Here is a 23315-nt window from a genome sequence, read left to right as displayed (position 1 = left end):
AAACCTAGGGATCCCCCCCCATCAGAGACTCTCCTGATGGCAAAACCCGCTGAAGGCTCCCAGGCCTGCCAGAGGCACCTGCCTGACCCCAGCCTCAGGGGGCCACCAAGGGGTCCCCCCGCCTCTGTTCAAGGGGCCACCAAGAGGCCACTTAGTCCCTGCCCAAAGGACAACCAAGGGGCCACCAGCCTCTGCCGGACACCCTAACCCTCCAGTTCATCTCCTGCCCCACCCCCAGCCTCCCACCTTTGGGCCTCCCTGATCATCAGGAATGAGTTCCTCCATCCTGTTAGGAAGGCTCCCCACATCTGCCCCCTCACAGCCCCCTCTTGCTCCTGACTCTTCCTTTGGGACCAGGGCTAAGTGCCCCCTCCCCCACACAGTCTGGCCCTTCAGATGCACGAGGAAACTCCGCGGTCCCCCCTCCTCAGGCTCCTCTTCTCCAGGCTCCCCCAGGGCAGGCTGCTGCCTTCCTCCTGGGGGCTTCTGGGAGAGGCCTCATCCAGGCTGGGATCACAGGGACCCCCCCAATCTTGTTCTTAGGGACTTTCAATGTCTTTCTACCAGGGCCTGGAGCTCCCCGGGGCCTGAGGCTGAACTTTGTTTCTTTGTCCCTTTTCTCAGGGAAAGGATGCCAGCCCCGGGCCAGGCCTTGGGGAGACACAAGAGGGCCCTGCCCTGTTCCTTGTCCGGTGAGGATACTGCCCAAGCACCCGCAGAGCCGGCAGCCCGAGGGCGGGCCGGGGCCCCGACCCCCAATCCCCTTCCCCCAGCGGGAGCCTGCCCGGCCAGAGACACCCATGGGAGGGGGTCCCTGCTTCAGCCCAGGCTGGGGGCGTGGTCAGCTTGCTCCCCAGGCCAGGCCTGTAGCGGACGCGGAGCCCCCCCCCCCCCCCCCCCCCCCCCCGCGGGACCCACACAGACAGCCCGGTCCAAGAAGTCACGGGCGCGCGTCCCAGGCCTCCCCAGGAGACTACCTACGTGGGAATCCGTACTGCTTCAAGAGCTTCTTTTTGGACAGGACTTTCATGGCCTGGGGAGTCAGAGAGACAGGGAGGTTAGCGCCGCCGCCCCTCGGTCTGCTCCCCGGGGGCCGGCCCCCTCCCCAGGAGGGCGGGGCTGCCGGGCACAGGCCTCCAGGTCCCTCAGGACTTGGAATGACGCGGCCTGGGGCTGGACGTTGGCGGCTGCGGGGTCTGAGCTCAGCACCTCGGAGAGCGGCCCGGGGCGGAGCCACGAGCCAGCCCAAGCCTGGCCCCGCCCAGCAGCCTCCGGGAGGCGGGACGGCTCCGCCCCGAGGCGGTCCCAGGGCGCCGAGGGGGCGTGGCCTCAGACACCCGCACTCCAACGCTCCACCCCAAATGCGCGCCTCCGACTCGAGACCCTTTGTAGGTGGCCCGGGGCTCGTCCCCGCCGGGCTTCCAGACCTCCGAGGAGAACCCAAGCAGGGGGCCAGGCTCTCCCACCAGCCGCCGCCCCCTCCCAGCTCCTCCGCCCCGCCTTTCTCTGTCCGCTCTGGACACGCCCGACCTCATGGACGCCCCCCCCCCTCCCGTGCCAGCGTGGCGGTCAGAACCCAGCGCCAGCGGGGGCCGGCACGTGCCGGGCAGAGGCCCCCGCCCCTCCTGGCTCCCGCAAACGCTCCGTCTCTCCCGTCCCTCTGTCCCCAGGTCTGTGTGTCTGCTTCCCTCTCCTTCCGTCCCCCGTCCCTCTGTCCCATCCTCCCTCTCTCTTCCTCCCCTCTCCTTCTGTTCTTGTGACCCTCAGTTGACTCGCGCTCACGGGGCTGGTGGATCACGGGGCCAGGGGCGACCTTCCCGGCAGGATTTCTCCGTCCCCCAGACTCTCCTTCCAAATCCCGATAACTGGAGCAGAAGCCCCCCAGGGACAGGTCCCACCCCCTGCCCGCCCCGAGCGCGCTCAGCTCTCAGGATTACCAGCGGGTCGGCCCGCTGAGGGGGGCTGGGACAGCGCCAGGGCGAGCTATGGCTCCGCCCCCGGCCCCGCCCACACCTGACACGGCTTTCCCACAGAGTCGGGAGGAGGAACAGAACTCCCTCCCCCACCCGAGGCCGGCCTCGCACATTCAGTCTCCCCAGCTCAGGAACCAAGACCCCCCCCCCCCACCGGCCGAAGCGAGCCCCCTGCTGGCATGGCGGAGGAGCTGCTTTCTTAGTCACGGGTTGGGAGCCCAAAGCTTCCCTGGGCAGATTCTCCTTTCCCACGTTCACACTTGCCATCCCAGGCGGGCACTTCTGCAGTCCCCTCGTCCTGAGCCTGGCAGCCCTGCTGTCCGCTGGGCCCGACAACTACCCCGGTGCCGCCGTGTCCTCGGAGATGGAAAACTTGCTGGGGGGCGGCTGGGGGGGGGCAGTGGGGAGCGCCCCAGCCCTGAAGGCAGGGTTTAAATCCGGCCTCAGACACTTAACACTTCCTGGCTGTGTGACCCCGGGCAAGGCACTTACCCCCAACTGCCTCAGGCAAAAAAAAGAAAAATCCCCCCCCACACACTCAGAAGTCCTGGAGGGCGTCCCTAGAAATGCCTGACCCGGCTCCCGAAAGCTGCCGTGGGCGCCCCGGGGCCCCCAGAGGGGCTTCAGGCCCGGCCTGTGCCGGCGAGGAGCCCTCGGGCTGACGGCGGCCCAAAGGGCAAGAAGCCGGAAGCTCCCCTGGGCCCGGCGTGGAGGGGGCCGCCTCCGGAGGCGGGAGGGCCGGCCTGGCAGAAAAGGCGACCCCCCAGAGCGGCCCGGCCTTCTCCCACTCCACCCAGACACTCACATAATACTTGTCATCAGATTCGTTGTAAGCCAGCCGCACCACGCCATAGGAGCCCTGGGGACACAAAGGACCCGAGTCATGAATGAAGAAAAGGGGGGAGGGAGGGAGGGAGAGAGGGAGGGAGGGAGGGAGGAGGGAAGGAGGGAGGGACAAACAGCTCCCATTTCTGAGGCCTTCATTTCCCAACACCCACTGGATTGAACTGGACCCCCACCACGGTGGCATAAAATAGGGGCTTCCCTCTCCCCTCGGTGCAGAGGAAGGAGCAGGGGCCAGAGTGTGGGAGTCACTTAAGCATCATGGTGGCCTTGGGCCTGGCTCTCCTAGGATGCCCCCCCGCCCCCACTGCTCTCAGCCAGCGGCCTGGCTTTGGCTCCCACCTCATGGCCGCATCTCTCGGGGCAAAGCCTCTCGGCCCCCAGACCCTCCCCACCACTGAGCTGGAGCTGGAGGGCGCTCCAGGGCCAGCTGGTGTAGGGCTCCCTTTCACGGAGGGGGAGACTGAGGCCTGAGAAGGGGCGCTGACTGCTGCCCCGAGGGCCCCCGCGGCCTCAGAGGGAACAGAGCATCCTCTCTGGGCCGGGCTCTTGATGCAAGACTTTGCGCTTGGAGACGGGAACGTCCGTCTGTCTGCACCCGTCTCTCTGTGTCTCTGTTTCTGCCTCTGCCGCAGCAGAGCCGTCCCGCCCGACAATCAGAGCAGAAGCCCTGGCTCCTTGCGCCCATCCCCGGCCCCCCCAGGCCAGGAGCAAGGGCAGAAACCATGGGGGCAGGAGAAGGACGGGAGGCCCCGGCCAACCCACCTTTCCAATCTCGCTCTGGAGCTTGTACTGGTTTAGCTGGACACAGTCCTGTGGGGGGAGGAAAGAGCAGAATCAGGACGGGGTCGGCCTAACCTCGCGGACCCCGCCTAGGCCGGAGCACCCAGAACCCCCCGGGCGGCCAACAAACCCCAACGGGCTCCCGGGCCTGGGACCCAGGACAACCGTCTCTGCCCTGGCCCGAGGTCAGGCAGGAGGCAACTGAACGGGAGCGGCTGGTCCCCCTTGCGCCTGGGGGCCGGAAAGTCAAGGACTCGCCAGGCCTGGCACGGGCCCAGCCTGGCCCCCTCAGACCCCGGGTGCCCATCTTGGCAGCAGTGCCAGGAATTAGGTGGCAGAAACCATGGGCAATGCCAAAAGCAGCAGCCTCTCGCCTGGATGGAAGCATTAGTCCACGTGTCCGGAAATGGGCTGCTGGGAGTTGGTCACCAAGAGCATTCGTTGCAGGGGAAGGAGGATTTGGTCTTCAGGCCGAGCAAGGGAGGGGCTGGGTCAGCCAATAAACATTTATTGTGCACCTACTGTGTACCGGGCATTGAGCTCCTTTCTCAAACTAAACAGCCAAGCGTTCCAACGCTACCGCAGAGGGCACAACTCCATGGCATTGGCCAGTGTGTGAAAGCCAGACGCTTGCTTGCCAAAAAGATGACTTACAGAGAACTCTCGCACGGCGAGTGCTCAAAAGGCCGCAGAAAAGGAGATGCGAGGACGCTCTCGAGGTCTTTCTTCAGAACCTCGATTGTCTGCCATGGAAGACCTTGGCACAGAGCCTCCCAGCATGGCGTGCCCCCTCAGAGGGGCTGGGCGCTGAAAAAGCCGGATTCAAGGAGCACAGAAGAGACACCAGATGTGCAGCACGACAGAGGCCCTCCCAGATGTTCCCCCAGACTCCGTGTCCCATCTGGGCAGAGCGTTCCGGGCCTGTATCTCGTCAGCCGCCGCCACACACGCTATCTGGCTCTCATACGTGGGTGCCATTTTGGTCCCCTTCCAGGACAAAGAACCGCCACCTACGGCCACCTGACCCGCTGGCACGCTGAGGCCGGGGGTCGCTGCTTCCCCCAGATGGCCACCAAACTTCCTCGCGGAATAAGGAATCCTGCAGGTGTGCACGCGTGGCAAGGAAGCTAAGCTTCCACGACTCCTTTGTTAGCACCCGGAAAGTGCTGCTTTGTGCACACCAAGAGGTGTGTGAGCCTCTTCCCCTGCGCTCGCAACAACCTGCCAGGACAGCCAGTCTCCTCGCCCTGCCTGCAGCTCCTCCCATTAGTCATCCTCCTCCTCCATGCTTGCAGCCCCCTTCCTAGGCTACACCAGCCTCCTCGCCCGTGCTTGCAGGATCCTTCCTAGGAGAGTCACCCTCCTCGCCCATGCTTGCAACACCCTTGCAGGACAGCAATCCTCCTCGCCCATGCTTGCAACACCATTGCAGGAAAGCAGTCCTCCTCACCCATGCTTGCAACACCATTGCAGGAAAGCAGTCTTCCTAAGCTATTCTTGCAACGCCCTTGCAGGCTAGCTATCTGTGGAAGCCGCAATCTCTAAGCTGATCGAATGTGCACAGCCCTCATGCAGGAACAACATTTCCCTCTATGATTCTCATCAGTGGACTACTATTTCCTATGTTATTTATAATTGACTTGATTACAGCACTAAAATATTATCTAAAAAAATCTGGTGACCAGGGGAATTTGGACACGTTAACTAGAAACGATTCCCCAGGCATATTTCTGTCCTAATAAAGCTGATCTTGCACTGAGACAAATGATAAAGGAGAGAACACCATGGAAAGCATTGTCACTGTGGGAGAGAATCCAAAGGTCCAAGAAATAATGGTGTTTACCGACTTAGACTCAGAAAAGACCAGTCTACCTAGGAACCAAAAGATGGTCGAAGTATGACTAGGAATTGCCCTAAATGCCTATGGATATGGCTTCGAGTCAGGGAAGTAGAGGAATCAAACAATCCATAGGATTGACAAAGAAGACACAAGTAAACTAACAAAATTCACTGACATTTCACCTTGTAGGACATTTACCGTTCATTATAGCCTTCGCGTAATGTAGTCAGTAATGAACACTTAATCATAAAAAACTTACTCAAATATTAAATGTCAAATGTAGTAACATATAAAGGTCAATAAGTCAGACACATGTCGAAGACTATGTTGACCTAAAGAAAAGTGTATGATCGTGATATAGTATAAAATAAAGCCTGAAGGAGCCTGAGAGAAGTGGGAGCATCACTTCCATCAGTTCCTCACTCAAACTACCCCACGACTCCCGTCTTCCTTTGACACCGACCCTATTCCTCCTGCTCACCCCCCGGACCCCCTGCAGAGGCCGGACCCCTGCCGCTATCCTCCTGACACCTGCTCGCAGCATCCTTCCAGGATAGTGGCAACCCTCCAGAAGTCACCCTCCTCGCCCGTGCTCGCAACGCCCTTACAGGACAGCAGCCCCTTCCCCCAGGAGTCCTCCTTGCCTGCAGAGCAGCCCTTCTCCCCAGCCCTAGGCAGCCCTCGGTGCTTTCTCCTACTATGTGTCCCATAGGACAGGGGTTATCCCAGCGCTGGGCCCATAGAAAGAGCCAAGGAAGGCTTGGGGAATACTTGGGAACCCCTTAGGGGGACCCTTTTCCTTGGCATTGGCAGCAGCGCCGCCCGACCCCCCATCCCGCACCCGGCTCGGCCACGCTCACGCCGTTCGCCCAGGGCCTCACCTACCTCCGCGTCCGAGATGGACACTCGGTGGGACTCGATGGTGGGCCGGCGCGCGACGCGGGGCGAGACGTGGTTGGCGGGCCCCGTGGCGTAGGGCCCGCTCGCGGAGGGGCAGGCAGCAGAGAGACAGCTTCCGCTTGGCTTTTCCTGGAGAGAGAGCTTCCTGTCAGTGAGCGCCGGCCGCACGGGGCCATCCCGTGCGGTGAGGGAGGGGGCCGACGGGATCCTCTCTCGGGCTTCAGGGGGGCCGCCGCTCGCCGCAGAGTCCGGGCCGTGGTCCTCCCCAGAGAAGGCGGCCCCGGCGTCCCCTGCGCCGGCTCCCCCCGGCTCGGCCACATCGATGGCGGCCACCCTCTCGGCCAGCTCTGCGCAGGGCTCCTGGCAGCACAGGCTCGAGCCGCCCTCCATGCCGGGGACGAAGGCCAGCTTCATGCACTCGCGCGGCCCGGGCCTCCGTCCTGGAAGAGAACACAGGGGGAGGGGTGAGGTGCGGCCGCCCGGACCCGGGGACCCCAAGATTCGAAGCCAGGCCCCCCGACTCCCAAAGCAGCGCCCGCCGGGCCTGGCCCCGACTCCCCGGGGGGGCACGCAGCCCTTTGCCCCCTCAGCCCCATCTTCCTATTCTTGGTCCAAGTGAGTCCTGAGCGCCCTCTTGTCCCAGCCCCACCTGCTAAGGCCTCTGGCCTCAGCTGCTCCCCAAGGCCACCACCTGTGGGCCCCGTGAGAGCCCCAAGTTCAGGGACACAAAGACCCCGGGAACTGCTCCAGAAAAGCCCCCGAAGCCGGTGGCCGGGCAGCCTGGCGCTTGCGGGGGAAGGGCGGGCCCAGGCACCAGAACACAGACGATGCTGGAGAAGGGGGCCCAGAACTCTAACCCCCACCCCCGCCCCCCCAGGCCGCTAATGACGCCCACGGCCCACGGCCCCTGGTGGCCTCTTGGCTCCCGAGGGTGGGGGCAGCTGCCGGAGAGCCTCGGAGGAAGCTCCAGAGAAGGGGCTTTGAGGCTCCCACCCAGGGCCCCCACCCTGTCCTGAAGCTGGCCCCCCGCTGCCCTCTGCTCTGGGGGCCCACTCCCCTCCACAGGCCTCCGTCGGGGCCGCAGGACCACAGACGGTCCCAGAGAGGGAAGGAAGTGCCGGAGGCCAAACAGGCAGCGAGTGCCGGACTCCCTCCCGTGATGGGGACTTGCTCCCCCCCAAGCAGGCCGTGCTCCCTGTTCTGTGGGGCCCCCTCCGGACCCCCGAGCCCCTCCCCTCCCCCGGCCCGGGAGCTGTGAGTCACTTTGCCACACGGGGGAGGGGCCCTGACCACGCCTGGACTGCAGGGGCACAAGAGACGGCTGCCCCGGCCACCCCCCCCGCGGGCACGGGCGCAGACCGGCTCCCTCCGCCCGTCCGGCCTCGGCTTCGGCCCCGATCCGTTCGGCCTGCACGTCATCACCCTGAGCACACACTCCCAGCCCCCACCAAAGCGGCTGCTAACCGAGAAGGCCCAAGAAGGGCCGGCGCAGCACAGGGGACGGGTGGGCGTCCCAGGCCAGCCTCAGTTTTCTTCCCTGTGGCCCCGGCAGAAGCAGGAGGACCGGGTCCCAAAGTCCACAGAGAACAAGGTTACTCAAGGTCTCTAGATCCTGTCCGCGATCGCGGCCGGGACTCGTTCCTGCCGGACCCCAGGGAGCCCCAGGTGCACGAAGCTTGAGCCTTTGCAGGGCGTGGGCAGACCTGCAGGGAGCAGAGTTCTGACTCCGAAAGTGACCCTGCCTCTCCCAGGACCAGAGCCCGGAGCCGGGCAGACACAGGCCTGAGACGCCCCCTCGGAGGAGTCCAGCCCCTGCCCGATAAGGAGGAGGATGGGGAGCACTCCCCTGGCCCGGGAGGCCCCTTCCCCAGAGGCAAAGCCTCTGACCCCGAGGCGCTCTCTGCCTCTCCCCAGCGTCTCCTCCCCCAGCAAACGTCAGGGGTCTCACAACTGTGCTCCCGGGATCCCTGAGCTACAGGCGGGAGCCGGCCCTGCCCCCACTGGCTGCCTTGTGGGATCCCGGGCCCTCAGCAGCTCCCCAGGAGGCAGGTGACCTCCCGTCTGCCATCGGCAGCTCAGACTCGGCGCTTCCTACGGCCAAGGCCGCGCTGGGCCCCCTCACCAGGCCCCCCTCGCCGGCCCCCCCCTCACCAGGCCCCCCCTCGCCGGCCCCCCCCTCACCAGGCCCCCCCTCGCCGGCCCCCCCTTGCCGGCCCCCCCCTCACCAGGCCCCCTCACCAGGCCCCCCTCACCAGGCCCCCCCTCGCCGGGCCCCCTCGCCAGGGCCTTGGGCCTCTGGAAGGCTCTTGGGCAGAAGGCCAGTCTCACTCCCCCTGCCCACCTGCTGCTGGGGTCCCGGGGGCTGCTCCAGGCATGCGGGAGCCCAGAAGGACTCGCTGACGGGGCAAGTTCTGCTGAATCACGGGCAGAATTCTACTTTTCTCTCTTTTGTTCTGGCCCCTCAGAAGCTTCCAAGAGGCTGATGAGCAGCAGCCCTGAAGCAGGAGCGCAGCGAGCCCCGCCCCTTCCCCGAGGGGCCCAGACAGGCCCAGACCCGGGAGCTGCCGAGGGCCGGATTACCAGGTCACCGTCTCCGCCCACAGGTCACGGCCCGGCCTACGCCAGCTGGCCGGTCTGGCCGGGCTCTACCTGGCTCCGGAGGCGAGAGGCGGGCGCAGCTCCCCAGACACCCCCTCCCTGGCCCCAGATTAAGCCGCGAGCAGAAGCAGCAGGACAGACCCGGGAGCACCGGCCGGGGGCGCAGCCGGCTCCGAGGGGCCCCTGGTGTGGGCCTGGGGGAGGGGCCGAGATGCAGCCTCAGACAGGCCGGGGGGCCGAGAGCCGCTTGTGACCCTCTAGACGTCCCCAGCCTGGGCACAGCCCCTGGCCCGGAGGGCGCCCCCCAATAGACAGAGATTTTAAGACTCCCCAGAGGCGGCAGCTCCGGTGCTCAGAGGCTCTGAAGGGACTGACGTGCTCCTGTGACATCGGGGCTCCCGTTGCTATGGGAACCCCCCCAGCCTAGCCCGGCCGTATCCCCTCAATGGTCCTGCAGAAAGCGGGCCTGGCCGGGAAGGGGCAGGTTCTGAGGCTTGGCGAGCACCAAACCCCCTCCGGGGGAGGCCCCAAACCAGGCCCCAGAGGGGGAAGGGGGAAGAGGGGCCCTCCCCAGGCATCCCCCAGAGCGGGCCTGGCTCAGCCCTTCCCAGGAAGGGGAGTCTCTTGTGGTCCTTCAGCAGCCCCAGGAGGGGGGCCCGGAGTGCGGGGCCTGTCCCTGAGACCCTCCCTTCGGACCTCTGCCTCCCCCCGAATGGCCCCTGTCTCAGCTCAAGCCTTTCTCACCCCAATGGGGCCGGGGAAACAGCCTTCAGGGGCTCCCTGACTCAGGCCTCCATCCCGTCTTCCACACGGAGGCCCAAGGCACGGCTGGCTACTCGGCCCCTACTCAAGAGCTCCAGAGCCCCCCAGTGCCCAAGACCCAACACCCCCCCCCCCCCGTACTGAGAGCCTTCCCAGCGCAGACCCACACACCCTCCCAGCCGGCTCTCGTGTCACGTCCCTGACCCTGGGGCACTCACCCATCCATGTACAGTCACACACTCACACACTCTCTCTCTCACACACACACACACACACACACACACACACACACACATACTCACACACACTCACACACACACACACTCACACACTAACTCACACTCACACACACTCACACTAACACACACACTAAATCACACTCACACACACTCACACTAACTCACACACACACACACACACACACATTCACACACACACACACACACACACTCACACACACACACACTCAGAACAATAGAAAGGGCGCTAAATGAGGCGTCCAAAGGCTTAGGCAAGTCTGGAGGAAGAAGACAGTGGGCAGGATGTGCCTTATGGTCCCTTCCAGTCTTCCAAGTCATCAAACAGACCCCTGTAGCAGCCCTCCCCCACGCCATCCCCACCTCCACCCGGGTCCTGGGTGGGCAGAGAAATAAGGAGAGACAAGAGAGGGAACACAGAGATCCGGCAGCAAAGGCCTGGGGAGAGGCAATGAATTAGGAAAGGAGAAAAGCTCCAAAACAAATTAGGCCAAAAAGACAAAATTCTCGTGTCAGCAAGGATGCGGGGAACTAACGCAGAAGGACCAAAACTTTCCACGGAAGCTGCAGACATTGGAGCCGGGGGATGGAAGCTGCAGAGGACCACGGCTGCCATCCAGACTCTCCACACACAACAACATGTCCCGGAAGAGATCGCCTAGCAGAATGCGCAGAACAATGAAAAGAAGATTGAATAATGCTCTGAATGTCACAGAACTTAGAAAACGATAAATCGATATATACGCTAAAGCAGAAAACTTGGAAGAGAAGACAGAAAATGTCAGCTTTAGTCAAAATTTGAGAAAATATATAAAAACAAGCCATAAACAAACCTAACATCTGAGGAAATACAGAAAATTGTTCTTGGGGATAAAGTAGGTAAAGCGGCGAGTAGAAAAATTCCCAGGAGCCAGCGAGGTGAAATTCTACCAACAAGTCTTCTAGGTTTTCGATCGCTAAGTTTCAAAATTATAAAAACAAAGAAACAACCTCTAATCACTTAGAGGAAAAAATAAGAAAATTATTTTAAAACACCAACTAAGACAGGGTACTTCTCAACCACAGGGGAAAGATAGGACTACATACAATTCTATTTTGTGGGCCTTATTTAAGATAGTTTTCATATTCACCTTTGTAAAACCTCACTTCAAATTTTCCTCTCTTTCTCCATCCCGCCTCCCCAAGACAACAAGCAATCTGACATAGGTCCTTCTAAACATATTTCCCTATTCATCAGTCTGCTATACCTAAATCTTAAAAGCACAGGAGTAGATCTCTCAATTCTATTTTTTTTGCCCCATCAGCACATTTTGTAAAGTGGGAAAGGAGAAGGGGCAGGATAGGGAATAAATATTTCGAGAGTGCCAACTGTGTGCTCAACACTTTACCAAATACCATTTCATTTGATCCTCATTCTACCTGTGTGGCTGGTGCCATTATTATCTCCGTTTTACAGTTGAGGACACTGAGGCAAACAGAGATGAAATGACTTGCTAGAAAGTATCTGAAACCACATTTAAACTCGGATCTTCCTCATTTTCTCTCCCTCAAAAGAATCTCTTTTAAAAACCTCAAAGAATTTATCCACAAAACCAAAGAAGCACAAAGTACTTAAAGGCCAGTAGGGAGGGGATTCTAAGTCAAAAACAATAAATGCCTAAAAGTAATAACTCACTTTTTAGATTGAAAATCCCCAAATACATGGCTCCATTTTGTGTCATTATAATGGAAACAAGTCAAGTGTGAGTTTGCAATGTGCATCATGATGCACATTAAATATGTCCCTGTTTATAAATAGACAAATTAAAACATGATAAAAACGAGGGAGAAGGAGGTGATGTAGACCAACAAAAAGAATGGGGATTTCAGAGAACTAATTCCTCTTTCTGCCAACTCTTTCTCTGGGTCTGTCCCTCCCTCTCTAAAAGGGAAGGAGTTGGATTTACCAATCAATAACATCTATTAAATGCCTATCGTGTGTGACAAGCACTGTACCCGGGAGACAAAGAAAAGTAAAAGCCATCCTTGGCCTCGAAGAGCTCGCAATTTAATGGGAAAGAAAACGCACAAGCAAACAAGTTATAGATAGGATAAATTGGGAATAATCAACAGAAAGATGGCACTAGAATTGAGGAGGTTTGGGAAAGGCTTCCTGTGGAAGGTGGGCTTTTAGCTGACTTAGAAGAAGCCCATGGAATTACTGAGTGTGCGTAACATGATTGGACCTGTACTTGGTGGTTGAATGGAGGATGAACTAGAGTGGGAAGAGCATTGAGGTAGGCAAACCCCCAGCATCAGACCCCAGAATCCAGCTGTGAGGCGAGAACAGTCTGTACGTGGTAAGGAAAAGGCCAGAGGAGAGGAGGGGGTATATTGGGGAGAGGCAGAGGTGAAATAAAAGGGGAAATGAGGAAATACTGCAGAGGTGAAAGTGACAAGAAATGCTGCAAAGGCAACATCTACAAGAGATGTTGCAGAGGTGAAATAGACCAGAGATGCTGCAGAGGTGAAAGTGACAAGGGATACTACAGAAATGAAAGTGACAAGAGATACTGCAGAGGTGAAAATGACAAAGAGATACTGCAGAGGTGAAACTGACGAGAAATGCTAGCGGTGGATTGGAAGAGAGATGCTGCAGAGGTGAATCTGACAAGAAATGCTGCAGATGTGAAATCAACAGACCTTGGCTGCAGACTGGATAAGGCTGGGGGGAGGAAGAGTGAGGAGTCCAGGCTGACTTCTAAGCTGAGAGTCTATGGGACTGGGAGCATGGCGGTACCCTGTACAGTACTACCTGTATAGTAATAAGGCAGGCAGAAAGGGAGGATTTGAGGGGGAAAGTAATGAGTTGATTTGGACACGTTCAGTTTAAGATTTCTCCCTGATATCCAAGTTCAAGGCATTTAAAAGGCAGTTGGAGATATGAGATCAGAAGTCAGCATAGATGCTCAAAAAGTTATCAAACTGTACATACCCTTTGATCCAGCAGTATTACTACTGGGCTTACATCCCCAAGAGATCTTAAAGAAGGGAAAGGGACCTGGATGTGCATGAATGTTTGTGGCAGCCCTGTTTGTAGTGGCCAGAAACTGGAAACTGAGTGGATGCCCATCAATTGGAGAATGGCTGAATAAATTGTGGTATATGAATAATATGGAATATTATTGTTTGGTAAGAAATGACCAACAGGATGATTTCAGAAAGGCCCGGAGAGGCTCACATGAACTGATGCTGAGTGAAATGAGCAGGATCATTCTATACTTCAACAGCAATATTATATGATGATCAATTCTGATGGACCTGGCCATCTTCAGCAATGAGATGAACCAAATTGGTTCCAATGGGGCAGTAATGAACTGAACCGGCTACGCCCACAGAAAGAACTCCGGGAGATGACTAAGAACCATTACCCAGAATCCCCAGTCCCTCTGTTTCTGTCCGTCTGCACTTTTTACTTCCCTCACAGGCTGATTGTTCACTATTTCAGAGTCCGATTCTTTTTGTGCAGCAAAATAACGGTTTGGTCCTGTATACTTATTGTGCATCTAATTTAACTAATATATTTAACATCTACTGGTCAGCCTGCCATCTGGGGGAGAGGGTGGGGGGAAGGAGGGAAAAATTGGAACAAAAGGTTTGGCAATTGTTAAGGCTATAAAATTACCCATGCATGTAACTTGTAAATAAAAAGGTATAATAATAATAATAAAAAAGAAGTCAGCATAGAGACTGGGATAGGAAAGGTAGATTTGAGAATCATCAGCATAAAGATGGTCATTAGATGCATGGAACCTGATGAGATTAAAGCAATAGAGAAGGAAATGAGAAGAGTCCCAGGATGGACGTCAGAGTCTTGTTAGAGACGCTGCAGTTAGAGTCTTGTTGTTGTGGTCAGGAGGAGAATCCAGCAAAGGAGCAGTCAGAGAGGTTGAAAACAGAAGAGAGGGTCCAAGAGAAGAAAGCGACCAGTAGTGTCAAAGGCTGCAGCAAGGTCAGGGATTGAGGAAAAACAAAACACTGGATTTGGTGAGGAAGAGATCGATAGTAAGTTTGGAGAGGGAAGTTTTGGTGGAATGATGAGGTAGGAAGTCAGACTATAGATTTAAGAAGAGAGTAACAGGAACGGAAGAGGAAACATCATAGAGACTTTTCCAGGTGTTTAGCCACAAAGGCAGGAGAGACATGAAATAATAGTTATCAGGGGTAGGTGGGTAAGCATTTGGGAAGCAGCCGGTAGAGAGGGAGAGACTGAAGATAAGTGAGAGAAGAACCAAGAGAGGGGCAATGGATGGAGGAGGAGGAGACAGGATGGAATGGGATCATTTGAGCATAAAGAACTCGATGAATCTCCTCACATGAGGTAGGGAGGAGGGAGGAGGAAGAGCAAGGGAGAGGAGATGAAGAGGGGAGAAGGGGAAATTCATGGTGAATGGTCTCACGTTTTCCGGTAAAATACAAGGCAAGAGTCTCAGCGGAGGGGGGGTGGGGGGGGAGAAGGGAACCATGGTAGGTCTGAGGAGGGATGAGAAGGTTTGGAAGAGTTCATTGGAAGAGAGTAAAGGGATTGGCCAGCGGCGGTGAGGACCCAGCCAAGGTTCTAGACCATAACCGAGTCGTGGACTCAGGCGGATCGGCTGCCCGATTTTCTCCATGGTCATTCAGCAGCGCCGGGGAGCACAGGTGGCGGGCGGGAGGACACTAACATTCTGCTCCGGTCCAAGCCTGTGAGCCATTAACTGCTGGGCCCAGAAAACCGAGCCCCCATTCACAGGACGAGGGGAAGCTCATGAGTCACCAATTGTCCATGTGGAAAGGAAAGGCCAATGAGGACAGCAGGGACCGGACAAGAGCGAGCTCGTTTCTGACACTTGGGATAACACCTTACGCAGCGCGCCGCCAGACCCCGCCCACCGACAGGGCACCTGGCAGCTCGCTCCGCACCGGGAGACGCGCCATCGTTTTGGTGACGGGGTCAGCGTAAAGTGCTGGCTGGCTCTGGGTCTCCGGGAAATCCCCTGGTGCTGACTGACCGGGGTGCGAGCTCGCGGAGACCACCCGGGACAAACCCCCGGCCCTCCCGGCACTGGGGGCTGGCCTCCACCCTGGGCCTGTGGCTGAGAGAGAGACCGAGCCCGAGGAGCCCAGGGAGGAGGGAGAGCTCCAGGGGCCGCGGCCACGTGCCCAAGGCTTTAGGCTCAGGGAAATCCGCAGCAGCCTCGTCCACTGAAGCAGGAGGAGCTGGGGGAGACAGGAAGGGCCCGTCCTCTGGGGAAAGGGGGCTGCAGATGCCCAGCCCGAGTCCAATCTGCTTCTGCACGCTGGCTATGCCCCCCTCCCCCACACCGGCCCCGCCGGCCCCCAGATCCGTGGGGAAGCGCCCATGAGATCATGGTCTGCGAATGCTCCGCAGACCAGAAGTTGCAGCCACGCCCGCTCCCTCATTCCGGCTGTTTCTAAGCCCCTCCCCCCAGAAGCTGGGGGTGGGGGGGATCCCTGGCTCTGGGGCCCGGCCAAGTGTGTGAGTCAAGTCCTGGGAGTCCTGCAGGCCGGGCCGGGAGGAGGGAGGGGGGCCCGGGGTGAGCCCTGCCTCCCACGGACCCCAGCCTGAGGCCGCCCGGGAGGTTTGGTTATTCGGAGGAACAGGACACGGCGGCCTCTCCCCCGGAGTCTCCGCGGAAAGGGGTGAGAGGCTGGGGGAGAGCAGGGCAGGGGCCGTGGGACCAGAGGGGGCTCCAGGGGGCAGGAGGCTGGTCCGGAGCAGAAAGGCCCGGAAACGCTGGCTTAGAGAGCGGGCCTCTTCCCCCGGCCCCAGAGCCTCCCTGGGGGGGCCGCGCCCCAAGCCCGTCGCCGCTGGCACACACGCAACATGCAGAACCCGCGCGAATCTGGCTTTTGTCTCCAGGACCCTCGCAAGTCACTGACCGACTCCCGGAGCTGGGCCTGGGATCCGCGTGGCGGCTGCTCCATCCCTGGCTGGGCGAGGGCCCCCCCAGCACAGCCCCACTTCTCCCCCCACCCCCCAAAGTATTTTTTCACAAAAACAGTTGTCTCCTTTTGTCTGAATTTTCTGAGCCTGGATTTTATTCAGAAAAAGCAAGGCTGGGCCCAGTTCTACAAGGCGCAGCACCCTGGGCCGCAGCGCCCACCAACTCCCTCCCTCGGCCTCCCAGATGGGCCCCATTACTCAAGGCTTGCCTGGCCCATTAGGGCAGAGTCCCCCCCCCCAGGGCAGAGACACCCCCCCACAATACTCCCCCAGGGCAGAATCCCCCCCCAGGCACAATCCACCCCCCATAGAACTCCCCCCCCAGGGCAGAGCCCCCCTCAGGCTTTTCCTTGCATCCCCTGCCCCCAGTGCCCGAATCCCCGAGGCCGTCCCAGGCTCTGTTGTTAACTGGAGGTGCCCTTTGAGTTCCCAGCCCCTGCTGCCCCCGGGCTGGGGGGCACAAAGATTCCCAGGGGGCCTTGCAAGGAGGTTCTGCTTCCCCCTCACCGCACTTCCCTCCCACGGAGCCATCTCCCTCCTCTTCCCCAGCATCAAAGGGCCGAACATCCTCCTCTCGGGGTTTGGGGGAGACAGGAAGAGGCTCCTCCGCCCCAGCCCATCCCCCCTTCCCTCACACCCTGGGGCAAAGCTGTGGGAGAAGGCACGAGCCAGGGCCCCCCCAGAGCCGCTCCCCCGCTGGAGGTCAGCCAGAGCCGGCGTGGGGGCAAAGGGGAAAGGTCAGCCGGGGGCTTCAGGGCGTGGCCAGGAGCAGCCGGCCCTTCACGCTGCCCGCCCAGCATCCTCAAAGACCGCCCAAGATGTGGCTCAGGAGCTGGGTTTAAGCGCTGCTGGGACCGGTAAAGCAGGATTCATTCCTCTCACACACAAGGCCCGTGTGTGCCCAGGCTGGCCTGTGCAGTCCCGGGGAGGGCCGGTGCCCGCCTTGGGCTGGCAGAGTGCCCGCACACACAGGGCACACATGGGCACACGCAGATACATGTGAAGATGCCACAAGTTCCTGACACGGATCTGAGACGTCCCAGAGGGAGGAGAGACTCGCTCCTGCCCAAGGGGGCCCCTCTCCTGGGGCCCGTGGCCAAGACCTGGAAAGGGCAGGAGGCTCCTCCCGGCAGCCAGCGGGCAAGGGCAGTGCCGGAGCCCAGCCGGGGCGGGAGGGGCGGGGGGACGAGCAGAGGGCAGGTGGTGGCGAGCCCAGAGGCCGCAACCGGGAAGGGCTGAGTGCTGGTCGGCGCCGGGGACCCCCCCTTTCCCCCCCAGTCTAGGAAGGGACAAGACAAGCAAACCCCGCCTACAACGCCCAGTGTCCCTCCCCAGGACGGGTTTTCCGCATGGGGCCCTTAGCGCCTCCCCCTGAACCCCAAGAGTCGGCCCTTGAGCCCCCAAGGTCGGTTCTCAGTAAATCGCCAGGACGGGAAGCGCTCGCGTCCCAGGGACACAGTGAACGAAATGACCCCCCCCCCAGAAGCTGACACTGAATCAGGGAACCTGGAGGGCACAGTGGGGTCACAGAGCCCCTTCTCCCCTGCCAAGGCCGGGCCCACGCTGGGGTGCAGCCGGTCGGGCCCTTACTTCCTGAGGGGCTCAGTCCCCCCATCTCAGGGACAAGCAGGAGACTCTCAGACCCTAATCCTCCGAGGCCCAGCCCCCGAGGGCCGATCCCTGATGTCCAGTCCCGGATGCTCCTCCCCCAGCAGGCCGCGGGCCCTCCCCCGGGACTCGGGCGGTCACTCTGTCCCTCCGGCTACCGTTACACTGTCGGCTTCCAATAAGCTTTTCTCCCTGCTGAGCCAGGCCGGGGGAGACCCCGCGTCCCCCCACCATCCCTGGCCCCCCACCCGGAAGCCCCTCCATCTGGGAGCACCCCCCCCCCGGAGCCAGCGCGAGCTCCACTAGCCTGACCCTCAACCTCAAGAACCCCGGCCGCAGCCAGAGTCGGGGGAGACTCGACGGCCAAGACCTTCCTCCGGCCCCCACTTTGCACCACCTTCTCCCACATCCTCTTTCTGGTGACCCGGTTCTCCCTGGAGGAAGCCTCCGTCCCCGCTGCCAGAGCCAGGAGGAAGGGCAGGGACGCCTCTGCCCAGAGCCCGCCCGCGGCTCCCCGCTGCCCAGTCCCCTCCAGCGGTCAGAGAAGTGCTGCCTTTTCCCTCTTATCTTCTGACTCACTCCCCAAAGTTCTCAAATGATTTTCCTGTAGATTTCAAAGGAGAAGCCCCCGGGCCTGGCTCGGGGTCGGCGAGAAGCCCCCGGGTCTGGCTCGGGGTCGGCGAGAAGCCCCCGGGCCTGGCTCGGGGTCGGTGAGAAGCCCCCGGGGTCAGTGAGAAGCCCCCGGGTCTCCTCACAAAGTGCTCTGAGACCAGCTCTCCCCATTCCTGGTTCTGCCCTTGCCTTTGGGCAGAACTCCCAGGGAGCCCTGGGCTCCCGTACCCCGTGATGGAGAGAACTCTGCACTGGGGGCGTGGGGAGGGTTCAGACCCTGCCTCAAACCCCTCGTGCCCCGGGGCCTTGGAGAGAGAAGCCCCCCGCCGTTGTGGTGAGCCGTCCGAAGCCCCTGGGGCCGGGCGAGCCCGGCAAGGCCCCCGAGGGAACGGCTGCTGGTCCCCCACGCCCCACGCTGCCCTTCCCAGAAGGCTCCCGCCCGAGCTCCCGGAAGGCCCAGCCTGGTGCTCAGTGGGGCCGCCAGCCTCGAAGCCCAGCCAGGTTAGGTGAGTCACCGCCTGCCCGGCCGGCGGCCCACAGACGTGACTCAGAGGCTGCCCCGGGGAGGGTCCGGCTTCTTTGGCGCCGGTGCCGGGTCACGCTCACACACAGGCTGGGGGGGAGGGGGGGCCCTGTCCGCGGTGGGGGGCAAGGGGGCAACTGGCGGCAGATGCTGGCCCCGGGAGCTCAGCCCACCAGCTGAGAGCCCCCCCAAAGCCACCAGCCAAGCCCTCGGGGACCCCAGGGATTCACACAGGCAGTAAGGGGCAGGAGAGCGCTCGGGGCGCCCTGACGTGCGAGGGAGGCTGGGCAAGGTCCCGGCCTCACCTTCCCCCCAGAGCCGGCTGGGGCCCACGCCCGGACACTCTCAGACCGTCCGCGTCCTTAAGCCAGGAGGCCTGGAACCGAGCACATCCTGGCCAGGGCAGGGCCCAGGGGGGCCCAGGCCGAGGCCCAGAGGCTGAGCCGGGGATCCCAGCAGCTTCTGTCCCTCTGTCCCACTGGGGACCCACTGGGGCTTGCGGGCCACTGCGGCCCCCAGATCTTTTCCTGACCAACGACCGAAATGACTGGTGAAACCTGGGGCCCAAGTGAAGAGCAGGGCGGCCGTGTCAGCTGAGGATCCTGGTTCTGAGAGACCCACAGGCAGAATCCGTTCCTGGGACGACTAATGGGGACAGCGGTGGAGGTGGCCCAGACTCCGGGGACACTGGCCCCGGCCCCCAACCCCAAGATTCCTGCACCCATCATCCACCCAGAAGTGCGGGTCTCCGAGAGGCAGGGGAGAGATGCCCACAGGCAGAGCACAGGCCTGGGGCAAAGGCAGCAGCTCGGCCCGGGGAAGTCTCTGGATGCAGAGCCAGAGGCTAGCTCCCTCTTGCTCACTGGCCACCCGACCTTCCCGGGCCCCAGAGACCCGACCTTCCTGGGCCCTGCACGGAGACCCGACCTTCCTGGGCCCTGCACGGAGACCCGACCTTCCTGGGCCCTGCACGGAGACCCGACCTTCCTGGGCCCTGCACGGAGACCCGACCTTCCTGGGCCCTGCACGGAGACCCGACCTTCCTGGGCCCTGCATGGAGACCCGACCTTCCTGGGCCCTGCATGGAGACCCGACCTTCCCGGGCCCCAGAGACCCAACCTTCCCGGGCCCCAGAGACCCAACCTTCCCGGGCCCCAGAGACCCGACCTTCCCGGGCCCCAGAGACCCGACCTTCCCGGGCCCCAGAGACCCGACCTTCCTGGGCCCCAGAGACCCGACCTTCCCGGGCCCCAGAGACCTGCCCTTCCTGGGCCCCTGCGTGGACCTGGGCAGCCGGGTCATGGAGCTGAGATCGCCCCAGCCCAGAAGGCTCCGGGCCCACATCTGCCAGGCCAGCAGCCAAGCCGCCCTCCCCTGCTTCTGCCAGTAGCCAAATGTCCTCTAGCCTAGGCAAGGAGCCCGCCTCTCTCCAGAGCCTCAAGTCCCCCGGCTGTGCCAGAGGCCAGGGCCACAATGGCGGGAGCCAGGCCCCGGGCCGCCGCCAGCTGCCCTGCCTGAGGAACCCGCAGTCTTTTCTTGGGCCTGTCACTGGGAGAGGCTGTGCTGTGCCCAGTCCCAGGCAGGCGCGCCATTCAGGGCTGGGCACAAATGTCTCAGACAAAGGAGGCACAGGGCGGGGAGGCCAGCCCGGGGTCACAGGCTCTCTAGAAGGGCTCCAAAGGAAAGGGAGCCCAACTCGTCCCTGGTCAGGGTTCTGTGCTAGACAGAACCCCCGCCCCCCACGGCCCCCGCCGGGGAGGCGAGCGCCCAGCCCCCTCCTGGGAGAGGCTCTGAGGCTAGGGAAATAGCCTCTTCCTAAGCCTGCCCAACCCTCTGAGAAGGAGGAGGAAGAGGAAAAATGTTAGCAGAAGGAGATGAGGGGAGGGGAAGGGGGAAGAGGAGGGAAAGATAAAGCAGGAAGGGGAAGAGGAGAAGAGGAGGAGGAGGAAGGTTTTTTGGGCCACCCAGTCCTTTCCGTGGCTGCATCCTCTCTTCACCTGGCCCCCCCTTGGGGACCTCCTGAAGCTCTGCCCCACGCCCCCAGTGGGCTGCATGCAACAGCGGGTGCATTACGCCAGGCGGGCCGCGATCACCCCTCTGGGGACAGGAGGCCACCTGAGTGTCCAGCTTCGCTCACTGGGCCCTTTGGGTCTGTGCTGCTCAGATATTCATTGAGGGGCCTCTCTTCCCTCCTGGGGCTGGCTGAGCCCCCCCCCAGCTGTGGCTCCCCCAATGGCTGCTGGGGATTCTGGGAAGAGGGGCACCCTTGGAGGCCAGCGAGGAGGCTGCTGGGAGTGGCCAGCTCCATCTGCCGTCAGAGCTGGCTGGGAGCTCGGGGAGGGCCAGCGGCCCCGGGCACTGCCCCCACCTCCGGCTTCCCCCAAGACCCCTAGGGAGCCCTTTGTGCCTATTCGATCCCAGATGGAGCCCCAGGGATGGCAGCTAAGCTGGTGGTCGGCGTGTCTGAGCCAAGGCTGCTCTGAGCTGGGCCCTGGCCGAGGAGGGAAGAGCCTCCTCCGTGCTCCTCTGCCTGAGGGTGCCTCCATCCGGAGCCTCAGTCCCACCAGCTGAATGGGAGCCCCGGGTATCGCCAGCCGTGCCGGGCTAGAGCCCACCCTCCTGTTCCTGGGCCTGGAGGATTTAGAAGCATCTCTGAAAGGGGCTCTTAAAGGACCCCCCCACTGGCAAATAGCCTCCAGGCGAGTGACTGAGAAGCGAGGTCCTGGGGGAGGGTCCCCAAGGCCAGGTCAGGCTCCTCCCACGGAGGATGGCAGGCCCCGAAGGCCGTTAGATGAAGCAGCCCCCCCATCTCCCCAGCGCCCAGAGAGAGAAAACCGGAGGACGGATCCGCCCCCAGCCTGGCCCGTGGCCAGCCCTCTCCCACTGACCGGCTGGCTCTCCCTCGGCCCAGGCCCGCGGGGCTCTCAGCGAGGGCTCCGGGTCTGCCACAGCCGGGCAGGGCTCCTGGGCCGGGGAGACCCAGGGGAGACTCGGGGGCACCGTCCGGCTGCCAAACCGCCGCCCTCCCCCTGGGGCCATCAGTGGGCTCAGTCACTCCCCTCGCACTGTGTCCCAGCCTCCTCCTCCCCAGCCTCCTCCTCCCCCGGCCAGGATGGGCTCCCGCCCCAGTCCCGCATCTCCACAATAAAACCATTATTCATGCATCTGCAGAGGCGGCTCCGTTTGCTGCAAGGTGGAGGGAATGCCGCAGGGGGGCCGGAGCCGGTGGGGAGGAACCCGAGCAAGCAGCCGGCACCGAGGGCCCCGCGGGCCAAGGGAGCCGGAACCCGCAGCCCTCCCTGCATGGGAAGCCCCTCCGCTGATGTAGAGAGCCACCCGAGGCACCGGGCAGTCATCCTGACAGGAAGACGGAGCCCCCCCCCCCCCCCCGGGCTCTCTGCAGATCCCTGAAGCCGTCCCCAGGCTTCTCTGGTGTGGCCGTGGCCCTGGAGCCGCCCCATGCCCGCCAGGCAGTCCCGGAAGGGTGCTGGGCCCCCCACCTGCAAAGGCCAAGGGCTGCAATCTGCCTCAGGGGAGGCGTCTCCCGACCGAAATGCTGGCAAGTCTGAGGCCACACGGGTCACACGGCGGGGCCGGTTAGTCGGGGAGCCCCCTCCCAGAACTCATTCCCTCCCCACAAGCTACCCCCCCGCCCTGCCGAGCCCCCGCCTGCAGAGCACGTTCTCCCAAGACTCAAAGGCCGGCCCCAATTCCCCCAAATGCTCGGACAAGGGCTTGCCAGGGCCCCGGAAATGGCGAGTCGGCCGGTCTCCCCCACGGCGCACAGGCGCTGCCCCTGCCGGCTCTCTGACATCCCACCGCTAACGGCGCAAGGCCTGGGGGGGGGGGGGGACGCTGGTGCCAGCGGCCGAGGAAAGCCCGGCGGGCCGAGCCCCAGGGTCTCCCATCCCCCAGCAGGGCCCCCAATCCCGGGCTCTGGCAGGGACCATGTGGTCTGCCCCGGTCCCAGGAGGAGTCTCCCCCTGCTGAGGAGGGAGCGGAGGCCCCACGGGGCACATCGGGCTCGCCCGACCGGGATCCACCATCAAGCTCGGGGTGGGCTTCCTGAAGCCGGAGATGAAAGGTTCTCTGAGGCCGGGCACCCCAAAGAGCGCTACTCGCCCCGTGGCCAGCGCTTGCCAGGCCACCGCAAAAAGGAGAAGCCAGGCCACGGCCCGGGGAGCCCTCCCTGGGACACAGAGCGGCCCGAGGCCCCGGGATGGGACTGGCTGGGGAGGAGAAGGCAGCAAGGCGAGGGTGCCCGTGGCCCAGGCGGGCGGGCAGTGCACCCTGGGAGGGAGAGGAGGCCCGTTCTCCCAACCCGGAGCCTCGCCAGCTCCCACCTACGCTCTGAGGATGGGAGAGCCAGAGGCAACCTCCAAGGCGCCCGCAGGTGGGCGGCTAAGAACGGGAGGGGCGGCAGCTGGCAGAGCTCACGGCAGGCCCGGCTGTGGGGCAGCAGCTCCCTTTTCCCATGACGGGGTGTGTGTGTGTGTGTGTGTGTGACACGTGTGTGTTTGTGGGGAGGAGTGGTGACTGCAGGGCCCAGCTCCGGGCGCCCCTCACCCCCCACCCCCACGGAGCAGCTCCCCAGGAACGGCTGGGGGAGGAGGAGGGCCCCGGGCCTGGT

The 23315-nt window shown here is 62.0% G+C and overlaps 2 protein-coding genes across 2 annotated transcripts in view; one reads left to right on the top strand and one right to left on the bottom strand.

Moving 5' to 3' along the window:
- Nucleotides 1–23315, bottom strand: part of CAMKK1 (calcium/calmodulin dependent protein kinase kinase 1) — a 38345-nt gene that overhangs the window by 14438 nt on the left and 592 nt on the right. The window contains exons 2-5 of the mRNA XM_051991578.1: nucleotides 6325–6779; nucleotides 3582–3629; nucleotides 2779–2832; nucleotides 982–1033 (exon numbers count right to left, since the gene is read on the bottom strand). Of these exons, the coding sequence (XP_051847538.1) occupies nucleotides 982–1033; nucleotides 2779–2832; nucleotides 3582–3629; nucleotides 6325–6753 (583 nt within the window). The 5' untranslated portion in view covers nucleotides 6754–6779. The remainder of the gene's footprint in view (nucleotides 1–981; nucleotides 1034–2778; nucleotides 2833–3581; nucleotides 3630–6324; nucleotides 6780–23315) is intronic.
- On the top strand, nucleotides 6752–9190 carry LOC127554023 (collagen alpha-1(I) chain-like). Its single transcript, XM_051985219.1, has 6 exons — nucleotides 6752–6954; nucleotides 7011–7149; nucleotides 7405–7593; nucleotides 7646–7940; nucleotides 8269–8464; nucleotides 8581–9190. Exons 1-6 carry the CDS (start codon nucleotides 6752–6754, stop codon nucleotides 9188–9190), a joined length of 1632 nt encoding a protein of 543 aa, XP_051841179.1.

The sequence above is a fragment of the Antechinus flavipes genome, chromosome 3 (genome assembly GCF_016432865.1).
Source record: "Antechinus flavipes isolate AdamAnt ecotype Samford, QLD, Australia chromosome 3, AdamAnt_v2, whole genome shotgun sequence".
NCBI lineage: Eukaryota > Metazoa > Chordata > Mammalia > Dasyuromorphia > Dasyuridae > Antechinus > Antechinus flavipes.
Note: the sequence above shows the minus strand (reverse complement) of the source record. Positions and strands in the feature narration are given on the sequence as shown.